This window comes from Dermacentor silvarum, chromosome 3, assembly GCF_013339745.2.
Source record: "Dermacentor silvarum isolate Dsil-2018 chromosome 3, BIME_Dsil_1.4, whole genome shotgun sequence".
Lineage (NCBI taxonomy): Eukaryota > Metazoa > Arthropoda > Arachnida > Ixodida > Ixodidae > Dermacentor > Dermacentor silvarum.
In genome coordinates, this window is record NC_051156.1 from 106,346,637 (window position 1) to 106,365,235 (window position 18,599).

Genomic DNA, 18,599 nt, shown 5'->3' on the forward strand with positions numbered 1-18,599 from the left:
GCACATGAGATATTTATCAGCACACAGCAAAACACGTAAACAAATCTTCAGTGACGAGGTTCCAAGCATCAGCACTTCCTCTAACAGCGAATCATGTAATGAAAGAGCTCAAATATGAGATAAGTAACGTTACACTCCTCCAGCCTAAATACCTTAAAGCCGAATATTGTTTTCCTTTACGCAGAGTTACCTTCACCTGCCCGAAATACCTCGTCCCAGTGAACTATCTTTAAGAGGTCCTAAACGAAAAGCTGTCTTACTTTTGCGAAGGCTTAACAGACATAACGGGAGTTGCACCCCCATTACCAGCGATAAACAGCTTTTCTTTTGTTAGTGCATCTTTCTTCCTTTGATGGGCTGTAAAAAAAGCGGATGCGCCCCGCATGCTGAGTTTCAGATAACGACCACGCGCACATCAGCTAGTGGTCGCGATGGGTTGCACCTTCGCATCCCGAAACTGCATTCCTTTTTTTTTTCTTCTTGCTAGTCCATGTGCAGCGCGTACTTGTCTATACGTAAAAGCTGTCTACGCAATAAAGCTCGCGCTAATATATTCACTGTACACAAACGCTACATTTCTTTTTGTACTCAAGCCAGCACTTGCCCTCCTCAATCCAACCCACGCCGGTGCCTGCCGCGCGTGCTCTCAGGCACTCACATCACACAGGCAGGGCCGCTCGACGAACGACGCAGAGGTTCTGGTTTTAGCGGCCGTGACACAGGAAGCTCGCAACCTGTTCTGGGAACGCTCACGCGCACTTTGATCCAGCTGTCACTGCGGCGCTGGTACGCCACCGGTTCATAAGAACACCAAGTTTGCCGCGTGTGTCTGGCCCACAAACCCTGCCAGTCTGCCTCGGAACAACATTCTCTACGTGCGTGACAATAGACCTGTTGATGTGGGAAACGGACATGTCGAGTTGCATAGCTGCATGCGTTGGATAGAACTGGTGTGAAGCCGGTCTCACACCGCACCAGCGGTAGCATTTCATCAGCGGCATCTCAAATCGCACTGAGGTGTTGGAAGCACCTGTCTACCAATCTTGATTCATCAGCAAAACGCTGTGCACCCACAGACACAGAACTACGCCAAGAAACGGAGTCAACAGAAGAAAGCAGGTAGGGAATAAAAACCTCAACTGCCTCAAGACAGGTCTGGAAGAACACGGCTCTTGAAAAACGCTAGTCCTCGCAAGAAAAAAAAAGAAACCTGTAGATATTCTCATTATTTATAGAGGAAAGCCTCGATAAATTTCAAAATCAAAAGAGAGTGAAGTACTGAGCAACATTTTACAAAGAAAATTCACAGCTTCAAGCAAATTCAAGCGCTTTAAAAAATGAATACGCATACAAATGTCACTACGAACGACATCGTGGTTACCATCGATGACATCGAGCGGCTGGCTCACACCAAGCTGCCTCCAAAGGTGAAAACTTTCTATCAAGACGGGGCGGACCAGCAGCAAACCGTTTCCGAAAACCTGTTCGCGTTCAAAAGGTAATCAACGCATTTCTTCTTTTTGAGCACGTGCTTGTGAAAAGATTGACTAACTTAAGTATCTTTGTGTGATTTGAATTCGAAAGCATTTTGACCTCGCTAATTAATAGGTTACGCCTGTGGTTACGTCTGTGCTAACAAGTGTCCTTCCCAACTCTACAATAATCCATACAATACAATACAATCTACAATAACCTTGCTCCAATTTGTAACAACCTTCATCCACCTTAATCCACCTTTCTGTTTTTGTACGAATCATAATGCACCTTAATCTTTTAACCCACCTTCACCATAATCATCAGCCTATATTGATGTCCACTGCAGGACGAAGGCCTCTCTCTGCGATCTCCAATTACCCCTATCTTGCACTAGTTGATTCCAAATTGCATCTGCAAATTTCCTAACTTGGTCACCCCCACCTAGTTTTCTGCCGTCCTCGACTGCGCTTTCCTTCTCTGAGTATCCATTCTGTAATTCTAATGATCTACCGGTTATCCATCCTACGCATTACATAGCCTACCTAGCCCCATTTTTAAGGTGAAGATTTATGCGAGTATGACTAGGCGAAATCGTATATGGCTAGGCGAAATCGCCTGTGTACAGAAAACTATCATCATCAGCACTGGCTCGAGCGTCATCGTCTACATGCGCAGCTGACTCGTTGGCGCCCCTCGGGTTGCGCTCGTGCTCGTGCGACGGTTCCCGCGTTCGTCGTCTTCCACAGCTGACTGCGTTGCCGCTCATCATCCCAGCGTAGAATTTCACTTCTCTTCTGTCGTTGTAATGGCGAGGCCGCGTTTACGGTGGTACGAGCCATTGCTTAAGGGGGTATGAGCCATTCATTCTTACCGTAACGGACAGATTTAATTTTGAAGCAATTAAATTTCCAGGAATAGCAGGCGCCAATGGGGGGGGGGGGGGGGGCGAATGCTGCTATCCACGCCGCCGGGCAAACTCGAGACATCGAACGCAAGCGACAACGGCGGTCTGCGGGCATATACCGTCAGTGACGTCGTTCTCTCCGTCGCAAGCGAACGTGTGTGTAACCTCATAATTGAGAAATACTTTATTGATCCCTCGGAATTAACCCAGTGATAAACAGCGGGGCCGCACGTTGCAGCTTCGCTTGGCAACCATCATCAGGGAGTGGAGGGACCAACGAATTTTTTTTCTCTTAATGTCAGTTAGAATATCGGCTACCCCATTTGCTCTCTGTTCCACACCGCTTTCGTTCTGTCTCTTACCATTAGGCTTAGCATTTTTCAGTCCATCGCTGATTGTGCGGTCCTTAACTTGTTCACGAGCTTCTTTGTTAACCTCCAAGTTTCTGCCCCATATGTTAGCCCCAGTAGAATAGAATGACTGTCCCCTTTTCTTTTCAACGACAGTGGTAAGCTCCCAGTTAGGATTTTGCAATGCCTGCCCACATACACTCCAGCCCAATTTTATTCTTATATAAATATCTTTCTCATGGTCAGGGTCTCCTGTGTGTAATTGACATAGATAAACGTACTCCTTTACAGACTCTAGAGGCAGATTTGTTCCCTTGAAAGGCTATTTAACATTACATTTGTCTTTTGCATATTAATCTTCAACCCCACTCTTACTATTTCTCGGTTTAGGTACTGAATTATTTGTTGTAATTCGTCCCCATTATTACTGAATAGGACAATGCCATCGGCAAGCCGAAGGTTGTTGAGATATTTGCCGTTGATCCTCACTCCTAAGCCGTCCCAGTCTAAGAGCTTCAATACTTCTTCTAAGCATGCAGTGAATAGCATTGGGGAGATTGTGTCGCCTTGCCTGACCCCTTTCTTGATAGGTAACTTTCTACTTTTCTTGTGGAGAACCAAGGTAGCTGTGGAATCCTTGTAGATATTTGCTAAGATATTCACGTATACCTCCTGTACTCCTTAATTACGCAATGCCTCTATGACTGCTGGTATCTCTACTGAATGAAATGCCCTTTCATAATCTGTGAAAGCCATATAGACAGGTTGATTGTAATCCGCAGATTTCTCTATTTCCTGATGGATGACATGGATATTATCCTTTGTAGAATATCCCTTCCTGAAGCCAGCCTGTTCTATTGGTTAATTGAAGTCAAGTGTTGCCCAGATTCTATTGGAAATTATCTTGTTGAATATTTTATACAATACTGATTTTTAAAATAATTTTTCAGTTCTCTTTTATGGATTTTTCAGTACCCTTTTTATGGATTAGTGTAATGTTGTCATTCTTCCAGTTCTTTCGTACACTTGAAGTCGTGAGGCATTGCGTATAAAGAGTCGCAAGCTTTAAAGGGATTATATGTCCTCCGTTTTATACTAAATCGGCCATTATTCCATATTCTCCAGCCGTTTTACTCCGGGTCAATTTTTTGCAATGCCCTTCTAACGTTATCACAAGTTACAGAAGGAGCCTCTGTATCCTGTTCATCATTACTTCAAATGAAAGTAGCTTGCTGCTCTGCGTATTGTGCAGGTCTGTATAAAATTTTTCCGATGCTTTTACTATGTCATTGAAATTGCTTATGATATTGCCCTGATTCAGTGCATACATCTTGCCTTGTCCTATGCCATGTTTTCTTCTCACTGATTTTATGCGGTGTCCATATTTTACGACTTCCTCAAACTTTCCCACGTTATAATTCCCAATATCGCTTACTTCCTTCTTGTTGGTCAGTTCTGACAGTTCAGCGAATTCTATCTCATCTAATGAGTTTGACATTTTCATGCTTTGTCGTTTCTTTATTAGGTCATTTGTTACTCGAGCGAGCTTACCTACTGCTTTCCTTGGTGCCTTACCTCCCACTTTAATTGCTGCTTCTGAGATCAGCCTAAAGTTACGGTTTCATTCATTAACTCTATGTTATCTTCATCTTTCTCTTTTAAAGCTGCATATTTGTTTGCGAGCAACAGCCTGAATTGGTCTGCTTTTACCCGTACTGCGTCTAGGTTGGCCTCTTTCTTGTTGACTAATTTGACTCTTTCTCTCTGCAAATTGAGAGAAATCCTAGACCTCACTAACCTATGGTCACTGCACTTTACCCTACCTAACACTTCTACATCCCGCACTATGCTGAGATCTGCCTTAATACACCTTAATCCACTTTACTTCACCTCCATTCACTTCACCTTAATTCACTTTATTCCACGTAATTCTCCTTACTCTAACTTGTTCTAATTTTAATTCGCTTTTCTTCACTCTGTTTCACATTATTTCAGATGATTTCACTTGAATTCACCTTAATTACCAATTATCACTTCTAATTAACGTTATTATACCATTTACTCTCTACTGACGTCATACAAGACGCTGATGCCGTCACGCTGATTTTGGTACCACACCTTGCAGACAACGCCGGCCTTTTGCCTCATGGGACAAACAATTATTTCGCATTAAAAACGCCCGCACATTTATGCTGCGCTCTTAGGGGCTCGTACGTGAGTCAGAAATATCAAAGCCAGAAAAGCAGTAAATACGGCTAGATGGTTCATGTTACTCCTAGTGCTCGTGCAGGAACAGCGAACCGTGTGCGAACGAAGTCGTTCAAAGCATGCACCAAAAGCAATCGTAACACAGGCTACCACAAGCCACTTCGCAAAGACGGAAAAAATTGTGTGTTCATCCAGCTTAGCTTCATATCTGCAGCAGTGTAATCAGAAGACGAGACACTTGAGAAACCGCTGTAATTAGGTTTACAGTTTGAATGTGAAAATATTTGACCTTTGGAAACACAGCGAACCTTCTCCTTTTCGTGTCCTTTCTTTTCTTCTTTGTTTCTTTTTTTTCTTTTTTGCAAGTATCAGACGTTACACGATCACTCACACGGGCTACTGAGAGCCCAGCGGAGTGTGGAAGGGCCTCTAAATCAGTAAACGCCCGAGGCTCATTTGCTGTTAATAAACCTTCGACTCAGTGGTAATATTGAATGAATAGTGTTTGTGTTAACTAGGTGGATTCAGCGTAACAAATATTGCACGAGCTTACTGATTGCCTGACTAGATTTTCCATTTCGCTACATTTCTTAATGCGCGCAACATAAATGACTCATGAGAATTCTTTAGCACTTCTTCGCCTCGAGTTGCCATGAGGGCAGGTGAGAGCTCCGCGTCGCTCTCCATCGCATCCGAGTTCTGCATGTCCGGAGCGGCGGCCACGAATTCTGATTCGATTTTTTTTTTTTCATTTTGTTCAGTACAAGCTTACTTTGTGCCCGGAGAACGTCGACCTTTTTTTTTTTTTTTGTATTCTACGTCGAGCTCTGAGGCGGTGGGAGGGGAGGAGGAGGAGGTGACCCCAGCCGCCCCAGCCCAGCTGCTCACCTGTTGTTTGCCGTGTTGAGACGTTGATGCCCAGGCGCCATCTGTATTGAGGGCCGTGAAGTGGCGGGTGCCCTTGCCACCGGGCGGCGGAGTTGGGGTGCCGTCTTCTTCCTGGTGCGCTGACGTCACAGACGGGGGAGGAGGTGACAGTGTTTTGGGGTCGGCGGGGTTAGCACCACGCGGCGCTCCGCCATTGGCTTCTGAAGTCGGATGACTTGGTGGGTTGTTAGGTCGCCGGGTCGCTCGAGTCTTCGGGCGCTTGGCCTTGTGGTCGGGCACCTCGTGCTGGCGGAATTTTCCCGTGCAGTCGCGGGAGTTGGTTACGTGGGCTTGCCCACAGACTGCACTGGACGGAGTACATTCATGAGGTGCATTGACTACTTTGGTGGTCGGCACCGGTTGGCCACACAGGCCACATTTCTCGTTGTCCGGGCAGGGGCATGTGTGCGCCCGGTGGCCCACAGTGCCGCACGGCCCGCAGGCCCGGATGATTCTCTTGCATGCACGCAAAAGGATCACCTCTGAGTTATGCACAAATCGCGGCACCACTTTGCCCACAAAGGTGTGCGCCGCAACGTTTGAATTGCCAAGCTTGTTGATGTGGGCAAGCTCTCCTGCATGCCGCTAGCTCTTGTTTAAGAGATACTCACTTGTCTCGTGGCTGGCTACGGTGATGACACCACAGCACACCTCGCCAGTGAGCTTCAAGTGGCCGTTTATGAGGAGCCGGCGCTTTGATTAGTCAAGTTGAAAGTCACGCGGAAGCTTGTCCGCGACGTGCGGGTCTCGGGTGCCTGCAACGAGGAGGTTTGGCTCCCATGAGGGGAGCAGACTGAGCGATGCTGGGGCCTGGGTGCCCAGGTAGGCAGCGAACGCTGCTCCCAGCTCACCATGTTTGTATACATCCTTGAGAGCGGGGGTCACCCAGGGTTTCCGGATGATAGCAATGTCTTCGGGGTGAAGCCGCGGAAGAGGCTTTAGTTTCCAAATGGGTCCGGGCTTACACGGGGGCCCGCCGTGAAGCGCTGCAGCGTGCGCAGCAGCGTTTTGCAGTGTTGGGCGGCCTGTCGACGTGGAGGCTGCCATCTTGGAGTTGGCGTTCCGCTTGCGGGAGCGGCATTCGACTAACTTGAAAAGTATCTCATTATCGATGGGCATAGAATCCGGGCTATCAGGCGTTAAAGTTGCAGGAATCTCGGACTCGGTGTTCGAGTCGGGGCCGTGTTTTAGCTCCTGGGAAGCCATCCTGTCGCGCTAGGGCGACCCACTCGCGACCAGCCGTCGCTGCAGCCGTCAGGCCAAGTGCCTCCGCCACGGGACGCAAGTGAAGATCGGCCCTAAAAATCCGAAAAAGGGTACTACCTAGGTGCGAGTAGTGTCCGCAGGTAGCTCTCAATTTCAAGAAAGCACCTGCAGCTGTTTGGTAGGGCTCCGGTGGAAATTCTGTGGCTTCAGCAAAAAGTTGGCGGAGCCGATGCACTGTACTTCCGCTCCTACAGCATAAGGTCCCGGTATGTTCCAAAGGTAGCGCAAACCATTGTTCAAATAGGTAGGAGAATTTCCCCCCCCCCCTCTACCCCTCTCCTGCACTCTTCGCAGTTTTCCGCTCGCCCATTGGACGAGGCTTGACACGTGACGAATAACCCGCGCGGCTTTTGTTATCGCGGGAAAACGGCGCCATTAGTGAGCGTAGAAACACCGGGAGACATGTGCGCTGTGCGTGAGCGTAGGCTTTTCACATTTTTGAAGACGCGCTCGGCTGCAGCACGATGCCGACTTGCTGTGCTGTTAGATGTTCTAATAGCATTGCCAAGGGGGGGGGGGGGGGGGGGGGCAAGCTTTTTGCGCTTCCTCGTGGCAAATGAAACCTCAAACGGCAAGCGATATGGCTCCACCGTATCGGAAGAAAGAAATTTGACTGCCACCGAGGGAGGTCATTACTGAGGGGGTTTTTGATCGCTGTTCTCACCCAGTTAGTGATGAACTTGGGGAGGTGGATGCGTTCTGGAGTTTACCATCAGCCAATGACTTTGTAAAAAAAAAAAAAACGTCCCGGTTTATGCTCTGCGGCGAACAAAAGGGCGCATTTTGGCAACATGAATACCAGCGTGACTTCTCATAAAATGAGCATAATGGAAAAGTCGCCAATTAAGGGTCAAAACGCAGAAAGCGCGCACACGCACGGGAACCAAGGCATATAACTGATGTGGAAAGAAAAGCGCGCGGATGCGTTTTCGAAATTAAAAAAAGAAACACCTAAATGTAAATGTCTCCGCCGTGTTGTGTGTGCATAGTTTGATGTAGCTCTTTGTATTCGTAAATGCGTCAGGTAAACAGATGACCATTCGATACCGAGAAACAATCAGCAGTGGTAAAGGCTGGTTGGGATTGCGTTTACCTTGTTCTACCTTTCGGTTGCCTCGTCTGAGCGACGCAGATTCTACTAATAATTGAAGGTACTACATATCTTACGTAGATATCTTACGTACGAACCGCCTTTCGAAAATGCGCCCAGGACAGTCGCGTTTCAAGCAAGCGCTTCAACGCTCCGCACGGGATACGAAATGAAGCGGGCGGTAGCGGTCGTATACGTAGCGGCCGCGCGCTTCGCTCACTATTGGCGGTCGAGAGGGAGGAGGTGAAGAGGAGTCGGCGCGGAGAGGAGGAGTTTGCGCTACCTTTCAAAAATACAGGGACCTTACGACAGCAGCAGCAGCAGCAGCAACCCCGCTGCTGCAGCGGCGCACGTCCGACGCGCGTGACGTTATAACCACAGAAGTGCATGTCACGTGCACAGGCACTGTCACCATACTCCCCCTGTCCTGCTACCCGTTTCCATTGCTGCAGCGCTATCGACACACTCTTTGCCCCTCTCCCCACGAACGTGCGTTATGTTATAACCACAGAAGCGCAGGCCACGTCCACAATCCTGTCCAATCGTATAGTCTCCGTTCTTGGCGCCGATACGGACTCAAGTCGCCCAGAGAACGCATGCGGGGGCATCGGGGGCTAGAGGTAAGCAGCTTCACTCTAAAACCCGATTAAACTCATACGCAGAGGCCCATCTCCACAGGCTTCGCTGAACTTACCATTTGCTTCCGATCCGCGCATCTTGATATAAATTGCAAATTTTCCATGTTACTGGTTTTAGCGATTTGGACAAGCGCTTGCGTAAAGCCGCTTAGACATTGTTCTTGCTACACTTACACATGGAACTACTGCATTCAACTATTTAAACCATTCGCAGTAACTATACTGCAGACACCTAGTGCTCACCATAGCCAGCGTTTTTTTTTTTTTCAATTTCATGCAAAGGCACACATTTGCAAACACTGGGCGTGCTTATGTGCGCGCTTCAGCATGGGGAAATTTTAATATGATTTGTGGCTGTTTGGGCTTCGAAATTGTGGCTGTTTTTGTTCAATGTGCCGTTCTGGCAGATAAGAGACGTTGCTTTAGATGATCATTCCTGCAGGCTAAGACTCTTGCCACGTGTGCTGCGGGACGTCACCGTCATAGACACGGAAGTCATGTTGCTTGGACAACGTGTTTCCATGCCTGTTGGAATATCGCCAACGGCTCTGCAAAAGTTAGCGCACCCTGACGGAGAAACAGCAACTGCACGAGGTAAGCTGTTAGCAAAGCACTGGAAACAATTTTTAGCGACGGACCTCTTGAAGCTCTTAAGCTTAACTATTACCGTTATCGCCCGTTACCTACAACAAACGTATGTTATGACGGTATTTCCCCTAACTGAAAAAAAATGTATATGTTTGAAGCACGTGTACTCAAAATATCACCATAAAGAAATTCAACAAGAGGGAACACTCAGCGAAAACTGAAAACCGTAAATTCGTCACGCTAGTATTACTGCCGTCGGTTAGCTGCCGCGAGCATTGGAAAAAAAGAATGGGAAATTAGGTCACCAGACGTTTTTTTTATTTATTTATTCGCAATAAAACTGACAACCTTTGCGTATAAATGAACTTATACTTCATAAGTGCATGCATCTGGCGCATGCATCTGGCGGTTCTGGCGCCATATGCATGCCTCATATGCAAGACACGCCACCGAAGCGAGCGAGGCGGGATGTGCATGTGAGCGCTCACATGTTTGGCGACCCGTCTGTCTTTTTTTTTTTTTTTTCTCCTTTTTTTTTGATGTCGCCGGGTTTGTGTTACTCCCGGCGGTGTATGCTTGCTTTCCTTCGGGACTTCAGCACGGCACCACTGCACTATTGGACTACGGCAAGGTGAGAAATTTTGACAGTCTGCGACGTATTTAGGCCTACGGCACAGAACTGAGGCTTGTGACGAGTTAGCGGAAAACAGCTCGGCCGTCCTGGCGCAGTTAATTTGAGTTAATGAATCGTACTGGGACGTGTTTGCGGCTCTTTCTATGGGCCCCAACATTACTGAAAAGTAATTTCGTTAGTTTTTGGGGTACTTTCTTGGCACGCTGGCAGCAAAGGGCACGTGACGCATTTAGCGAAAAGCAGCTCGGCCATGGTGCCAATTAGGTTGGCGTGTACTGAATATTAGTGGGACAAGTTTGTGACGGTTCTTTTTTTAGGGCCCCGTAACAACATATACCTTCTTTCGGCACTCACGCTTGTCGTAAACGCGACGAGCGATTGCCAAGAGTGGTAACACGGTTGTGCCGTTGCTTGCACCGGCAGAACGCGCAAGAGATAACGCCGAGGAGCTCGAAAACCAGGAACATGTAACTCGAAAATTCTGTCTTCTGATCGACTGCAAACAGGCTTTGCATCCACGCATTTGTCTTGAGTGCGAACAGAAGATGTTCTGCGTGCGTCTAGCATGGTCTGGCTGGGAGCCACTGTTGTGGCCACCTCTACGTACGTACCGTACCACCGCGTCGGCTGAGGCAAAGTTTTGGAAACGCGCAATCGCGCGTGTATATGTGCTGTTAACCTTTTCAAACGCCATTTTATCCTCTTGATTGAAAGCTTACTTTCACCGCATTTATTGCATTTTCAGAATCATAGAAAGTATACTCTGCAGAAAAGATTAACAATTTTCAATTGTTTAGTTAATTTTGTCAAGTTTATATAATGAGAACTCCACGCGAGAACTCCCTACAGGAACATCAGATATGAGAGCATAAACTATTTCGTCTATTTAAAAGCTTGAAAAGCACTTATCCAGCCACTTGAAAATTATGCCTGGTGCATGACATTGTGAAAAACAATGAATATAAACCACTCTAAACAACAACATACTGACACTAAGCAAGAACACCCAACCGTACGTGTGCATCTACTCATTTTACTAAAACGTCTAGCATTGTCTTGGTGTACACAATTGTGTACACAGCGACTGAAAGGGTTAAAGTGGGCAGGAAATACTGCCCGGGAAAGGGGCACTGCTTGAAAATCATGTTTTCTTAATATTTTATGGTATTGTTTGGGATGAGTCGGGTATATTCTACCCACGGTATGTAAAAGCGAATTGCTTTTGTTTGTAATGCCACCCATTCATATACCAAAAAGTCCAAAAGGTCTAAATACCAAAATGACACATGCTTGTAATTTACTTTTTTCAGCTAATGCCGTACGGTGGAGCTTCCTACGGGAACTACTGCTGCTTACCTAGTGCCACAACGTTGTAAAATTGCACAAACATCCCGGAACGAGCTTTTACATTAAGCAAAATAAGCATTTCCCCATTTCCCAACAAGTCTTGCGTCTGCTTTATGAAATTGCACGTGGCAAAGACTCGATGGAGGCTTATAAAGATCGTTCACAATCATTTTACTTAATAATACACGATGCGGCACCAAGACCGCGCGCGCTTGAGCAGTAGAAGGGGGGAAAATGCCGTGCCGATCAGCGCAGCCGGCATAACGCGTGCCAGCTAGCGTTCAAAACGCGCGCGCCCAATACCGAAACCGGAAGTGTGGTTCAAGTAATAATGCCGGCGGCTGAGTGCGCTGCAGTGAATTTGGCTGCTGGGCTCTATGGCAGTGCTTGCTCTTGTGGAATTTGTTTTTCTATGATAGCACAGTTAAAAACCTCAAAAAGAAATGTTTTCTTCGGCAGAGGGCACTGCTGAATAAAAGAACCTGATACAAATATTTTAGAAGAACCAGTCGGACGATGCAGTCACCGAACCAGTCAGTAAGGTGGGCCTATTTTTTATGCGCTGGACATCACAGTTGTCGGAAACATTACGGCCACCTGAAGATATTGATGGCAAAATACTCGCTTCTGCGCATGTTTCTGCGTGAAGTGTGAAACATACGCGCGGCAAAAACCGCTTGATCCATCGTAAAACCAGTCGCACCAGCAACGCATCCCTGCCAGTTTCGAATGAGCTTCCAAAAGCTTTCCGCCAGGTGTTGTAACAGACACAGCAACCATCTTTCTGACGCGTCGTCTGCAGGGTGGGTTGAACGCACCAAATGCAAAAGCGACAGAGCGTTGACAGTTTAATTCTGGGCGGCAGAATGACAACTGAAGACGATAATGTGGTCGCGTAACTATGCTGCTCATTTAGCATGAGGGCTCAGCGCTGAACTGGATGGTTTGTCCAGCAACATGGTGAGCGCCAGGCAGCATTATAGTCACGTAACTTTTGCGAAGATTTTTGGAATTAACGTTAGCCATGAAGGGTTGATATTTCTTTCAGTGCATAGGGCACATGACGAAAACATAAGGCGTCATTTTTTGCCAATCACGCTGAGAATCACGATGTATGGTATGCCTTGCTCCTCTAGATTCGGCAGGTGCTCCCATTCACCGTAAGCCGGTGGACTGGGTCTGCACCTGCCATGGTCATTTTATTACGATAGCAATTATTTGGACACTTCAAGCAGATTTCTGCCGTCGCCATGAGGTTCCGTATAAAGTCCAAGGGCGGTGAAATCGTCGCCGCGCACCGTATGCGCGAGTAATGCCGCACGGGGGACGCGCGCTATCACAGAGAGTGAACGCACAGCGGAAAGCAAACGCGACTTCCGTCGCGCGAAAGCCCGTGGGGGTATGGGAGGAAGGGAGGGATGCGGAGCGACGCTGTTCTGCAGCTACCAAATACGTATATTGCAATCGGGCCGAAGGGGAACCGGCCACGCGATCTCCCACGCGAAAGGACGAAAGCGGGAAGGCAGCGCGGAAGGGAGGGGGGGGGCAGCTTCTACTCTGCCAACAAATGCGCTTGTACTTTGCCCGGTTGTGGCGGTCATCCACGCCATCTTTTAAAAGTGATCTCCACACGGCTCTGACTTTTGTATGCGCTGTGCGTTCGCCGCTCAGTTTCCGTTGAAGCGATAGACAGCGCGAACCTTCGCTCGCTGCGGCGGCTGCGCTTGCTGCCAGCGTTTTGACAGTGGTTGTCTGCACTCATTGAGTGTGATCTATTCATGTTTGCTTGTACGCGCTGACGGCACGCTTGTTAATTCAGTTAGTAAACGAATGTATCCAGGTTTATGCATCCGATAAACTACTATCCCTACTCCGAATAGCTCTCTACTAATTTGCTATCGCAATTGATGCTTCGTCTTTCGGGCGAAACTGCGACATATTTTTGCAAGAAGTACTCTTCATCTGGCAGCACAAACCGTGCGGGAACACAACAAGGCTATAGCTGCGTCATCATGAGCGCTGACTACAAAGTTAAAGAGTGTTCAATGTGACCGCGCTTCTGGTACCTTTAAAATCTTTGCACGGTACCTTTAAAATGCTGGCACGGCGCACGAAGGGCGGTAGGATTGCTCACAGCTAGATGTTCTACATAAAGTGGGTAACGTAGGGTTTATTTTGAAGCAGCAGTTAAGAAGAAGGGGGCGGAGAAGAAATTCCGACCTTCAACTACATAAGCGACGTGGAGTGAATAGAACGATTCCCGATATTCTTTCTTTGGGAGCTTTTGTAAAAACCCGCGAAGGACCACACAGGAAGAGCGGTCGATGAGCAAACATGGCGTTTTTATGGAACAACAATCACGATGACGATGATGATAGCAGGTGAGCGAGGAAGAAGTTTCAACACACTCCCCGCCGCGACGTGAAGGGACATTTCGTGTCCTTGGCACAGAGACAGTCCGGTTACACCATATCAGAACAATCGGGAAGTTCCAGCAGGCCAGATAAGGTGAAGGAAACCTCGCACGGGCGGCGTTGTTCACTGGTTCGTGTAAATTCGCTTTGTGGTCGGTATTCAACAGTTTCAACAGGAGCCTCTTCTGTTGGACATTATTGTAAGGGTGTTAGTGCAGCTGTTGTGAGGTATATCATTGAATCGGCACGATTCTCTTGCTGAATTCTTAAATATTATCTCACTTAATTCTTTTAGCTAATAAAAAATTCCCATTAGTGCTTCTTTTTAGACTTCTTTTAATGTTTTTCTTAAATCACCCGATACATGGCTAAGGTACGAGATAAGCAATTTGGGGTTATGAGGCACTCTCCGAGGCAAGCAAGCAACGTAATTTGCAGCACCACTGCCAAGCCAATACGTGTCCATTGGCTGAGAGGTCACTTCGCAGAGGAGTGAAGGTCAGCGTCATTTTCACAGAACTGTCGTTCGTAAAGCTTGTGACCTAGGTTTCCGAGAAAGGTCCATGACCAGCGAGATAAAAGTTCCATCATGTTGCTTGACTGACAGTGGAAAATGCCCATCAAGACTTGTGCCTGAATGCCGAAGGACTGCTGAAGATTTACGGAGCTCGACTGTGCAGTGAGTCTGTATACCTCACAGGCTGAAAGAATGGACCACTCCTGTCCTGAGTGGACCTTCCTAGAGATGCACGCGTACTGTTACAGGCGGCCGCAAAGCAGAATGGAAAGTTGGAGCGTCGGCCGCCGTGGCTGCCGGGAAACCGCCAGTTCGCCTTGCCGGCTGCGTCTGGGAGGCGCGCGAGTGGTGCGCGGTCCAGTGCTCCCTTGTTCCACAATACATTGCGACGGTGCTCGCACATTTCTGGAAAGATTACTTGGAGTGGTACCACTAGTGGTAGAACGCCCGCCTCGGCTGCGGGAGGCTGTGGGTTCGATTCCCACCGCTGCCGGGCACCCACTGGTTCAAAAGGGTAGAAGCGTACCCCGGCCTGGCTGTTCGGCTTCCTTCAGGGGTGATACGCTTGGGAAAGGAGCCTGCGCCCTGAATTCCCGTCGAAACCAACGTGAGCACGGAAATCAAGTGGTGTCTGGGCCGCTCCCATGGCGGTCATTTCCCATGTGGCGCCCCAAGCACCTATTGAGGTGGGGGCACCTTCGGGTTGAGGTCAAACACCCCTTTCCAAGCGTTCAGGTCCCATAATGGCCGAGCACCAGGCCGGGAGCGCGCTTGTACTTATTTTACCGGTAGGTACCCGGCGGCACCACTTGCCTCCCACAGCCGCGGCGGATGCTCGTCTACAAGGCCGTCTGTGCCTTGCCGCGATTAGAAATCCTGCAGTTATCCTAGTGGTAGAACGCCCGCCTCGGCTGCGGGAGGTTGTGGGTTCGATTCCCACCGCCGCCGGGTACCCACTGGTTCAAAAGGGTACAAGCGTACCCCGGCCTGGCGTTCGGCTTCCTTCAGGGGGGATACGCTTGGGAAAGGAGCCTGCGCCCTGAGTTCCCGTCGAAACCAACGTGAGCCCGTAGGTGAGGACCTGCCGCGATTAGAAATCTAGCCACGTACGTGACTGTGGTTCACAGAACCCGTGAAAGATAGTGGTGATGGTCCCTGGGAGAGACTTGTTCTTACCGCGTGAAGGTCTTACGGGAGCTCATCTCCGCCCGCTGTGCTGTGGACGATCATCACGTGGCTACACGGACTAGTATGCAGGCCGACGGAAAAGTATGTGCAAAGGAAGAGCGACTATATACAAAACGTGTATACTATAGAAAAACCAAGGGTCGCCTTTCACAGTGTCCGTTAGGAGGACCGAAGTCGGTGTCCTGCGATGTGAAAGAAGCCGGGCAGAAGGCATCGGTGGTCGTGACTGGGAATGACGAAGTGGAAGAAGGATGTGGAAGAGAGCCGCACTAGGTGAGGAAAGAAAAAAAGCCGGCAGATCACACGCGCTGTGGGAATCGATGTTATGCGAAGCAGTGTGCGTGGAGCCCACCAAGTTAACGACACGCCCATGCGCGCACCAAGACGTACGCGGGTTTTTCATGACCTACATGACACGCATGTCATCAAATTCACGTCATGAGTCCTCAGGAGTCCCTCTAGCAATGCCTAGGAGACCTTAAGGCAAAAGCCTTAGCCATGCTCATGACTATGACTTCGACCATTCCCCTTTAGCCTTTCCCTTCACTTTGTACCACTTCCGAAACAATTCCATTGGTTTTTGAGTGTTAATTATTCTCCGCTGAGTCATTGTCATTTTTGCTGAGTCATACTCATGACTAAGACTTCTACCACCATCCTTTAGTGTTTCCTTCACTTAGTACCCAGGTCAGAACCCAGGTCACAACCCACTTTAGGGGTTTTTGAGTGTTAATGTTTTCTCTCTAGGTCATCGTCACTTTAGGCGACTGTTTTATGACCTACATGACAAGCATTTCATGACATTCATGTCATGACCTATCATTTATGTTCGTCATACACTGTTGTCGTACTATGCCAATTTTGGTACCTACAAAGTTAACGAAACGACCATGAGAGCACCAAGACGAAGGCAGCTGTTTCATGACCTACATGACACGCATGTCATGATATTCATGTGATGACCTATCGTTTATGTTCGTCATACACTCTTGTCATGGTATGCCAATTTTGGTAAATATTAAGTTAACGATACGACCATGAGAGCACCAAGACGTAGGCGGCTAGGTAGATGATACTGTCAAAGTGGCAAATGTTCGCCAAGAAATGCTTCGCATTTAAAAAAAACGTGCCCCTCAGAATATGGTTTCGACTTGTCCTGGGACACCCACACAGAATAAAACGCACAAGACCAGAGAGCAGTGGCAGACCACGCTGCTTAGCTCTGCACCGGAAGACCAACTTAAGGCAATCCAGCAGGCCGAAGATGCCGCCAGAGCCCAAGGACTCGAGGCCGTCATCTAGGAAGAGAGGCCTAGGCCTCACAAATCTGCTGTACAAAAATAAAGTTTATTCCTCCTCCTCCGCAGAATAATGCGTGTCAAATGACCCATTGAGCGAAATGCAGCTCCACTAACGTTAAAACTGGGCAGGTGCGAAGCATGCAGTGGTGCGCCACTAAAAGGGTCAGAATGCCTTAAAGGGTAACTGAATCACTTTTCGAAGAAAGTTTTTCTTCTTCTTCTTTCTGGGGTTTTACGTGCCAAAACCAGTTCTGATTATGAGGCACGCCGTAGTGGAGGGCTCCGGATTAATTTTGACCACCTGGGGTTCTTTAACGTGCACTACAACGCAAGCACACGAGCGTTTTTGCATTTCACCTCCATCGAGATGCGGCCGCCGCGGCCGGGATTCCATCCCGCGATCTCGTGCTCAGCAGCGCAACGCCTTAGCTGACTGAGCCACCCCGGCAAGTGTACTTTTCGAAAAAAAGTGAGCTTTGAATTAATTATTTTAGTTTTTCACCCCCTGAATACGAAAATGACAGTTTAAGAGGCCAGAATTCACCGCAAGTTGCTTTAATTTAGCAAAAACAAGCCGCAGCGCCTGCGGGAGACGCTGCGCGTCGTTTAATGGGCTCTGATGGCAAAGCCGATCGTGACGTCATTATAGGTATCGGCGAGGAGCGTGATTCGAAGAGAGCTCTCACGTGACCCCTGTATACACGTCATCCTCGCGCCCAGTCTTTCGCCGCTACACTTGCCGCGCGAAGGGGGCGGAGCTTCAACGAAAATTTAAAGTGCGATTGCGGCGCTGCTACTAGGGAGCCTACGTGTAAACAGCGCTTGCAGGTAGGCTCCCTAGCTGCTACGCGCATAATCGAGAAAATAACTGCCGGAGTTGAATTATACTGTGTCAGCCTTCCAAACCCCCGTAAATCCTTCGAATTCTAAAGCATCTTCAGTTTCCCTTTAAGTAATGGCCCATAAACCTGGCCTCCCCATTACGACGACAGAAGAGAAGTGATTAGCGGCAACGCAGGCAGCTGTGGAAGACGACTGACGAACGCGGGAGCAGTGGCACGAGCGCGTGCCGATCGCGAGCACGAACTGCTTGCTTCAACGCAGCCAGCTGTGGAAGATGGTGACGAACGCGGCAGCAGTGGCACGAGCGCATGCCGTGCGCAAGCACGAGACACTTGGTTACCGTGACTGAGACTACGACGACGACGACGATTACAGCAGGAGACGCCGACAGCCCAGCCGCTTAGGTGCTTCGCACCTAAAACGAGTAGGCTGTAATAGGAACGCTGCCACAGTAGGGTACGTGAAACGTCTTGTGCGTGCTGCAGACGGTTTATCGATACTAGGGCGCAGAAAGGACGTTACCAAACACAGAAGTTTCATTTATTCAAGCAATAAAGCTTACACCTCCAACTTATGTCACAGCTTCTTTTTTTTTAATTCTGGGGTTTTACGTGCCAAAACCACAATATGATTATGAGGCACGTCGTAGTAAGGGACTTCAGATAATTTTGGCCATGTAAGGTTCTTTAAGTGCATGCAGAACTCGGTACACGGGTTTCGTGCATTTCGGCCCCTTTTAAATGCAGCCGCTGCGGTCGGGAGCTAATCCCATGCCCTCAGGCTTAGCAGCTCAACGGCAAAGTCACTACGCCACTACGGCAGGTACTTTCGCTACAACTAGTGAACATCTTATGGCCTAATTTTCAAATCGTGCTCGCTCTTTGAAATTGGCCCGTTTGTTTTGCAGA

At 48.4% G+C, this 18,599-nt stretch overlaps 1 protein-coding gene across 1 annotated transcript in view; it reads left to right on the forward strand.

The window, feature by feature from the left end:
- Positions 1-828: 828 nt before the first annotated feature.
- Positions 829-18,599, forward strand: part of LOC119444649 (uncharacterized) — a 50,303-nt gene continuing 32,532 nt past the window's right edge. Inside the window, exons 1-2 of the mRNA XM_037709016.2 lie at positions 829-1,498; positions 9,302-9,453. Coding sequence (XP_037564944.1) covers positions 1,338-1,498; positions 9,302-9,453 — 313 coding nt within the window. The 5' untranslated portion in view covers positions 829-1,337. The remainder of the gene's footprint in view (positions 1,499-9,301; positions 9,454-18,599) is intronic.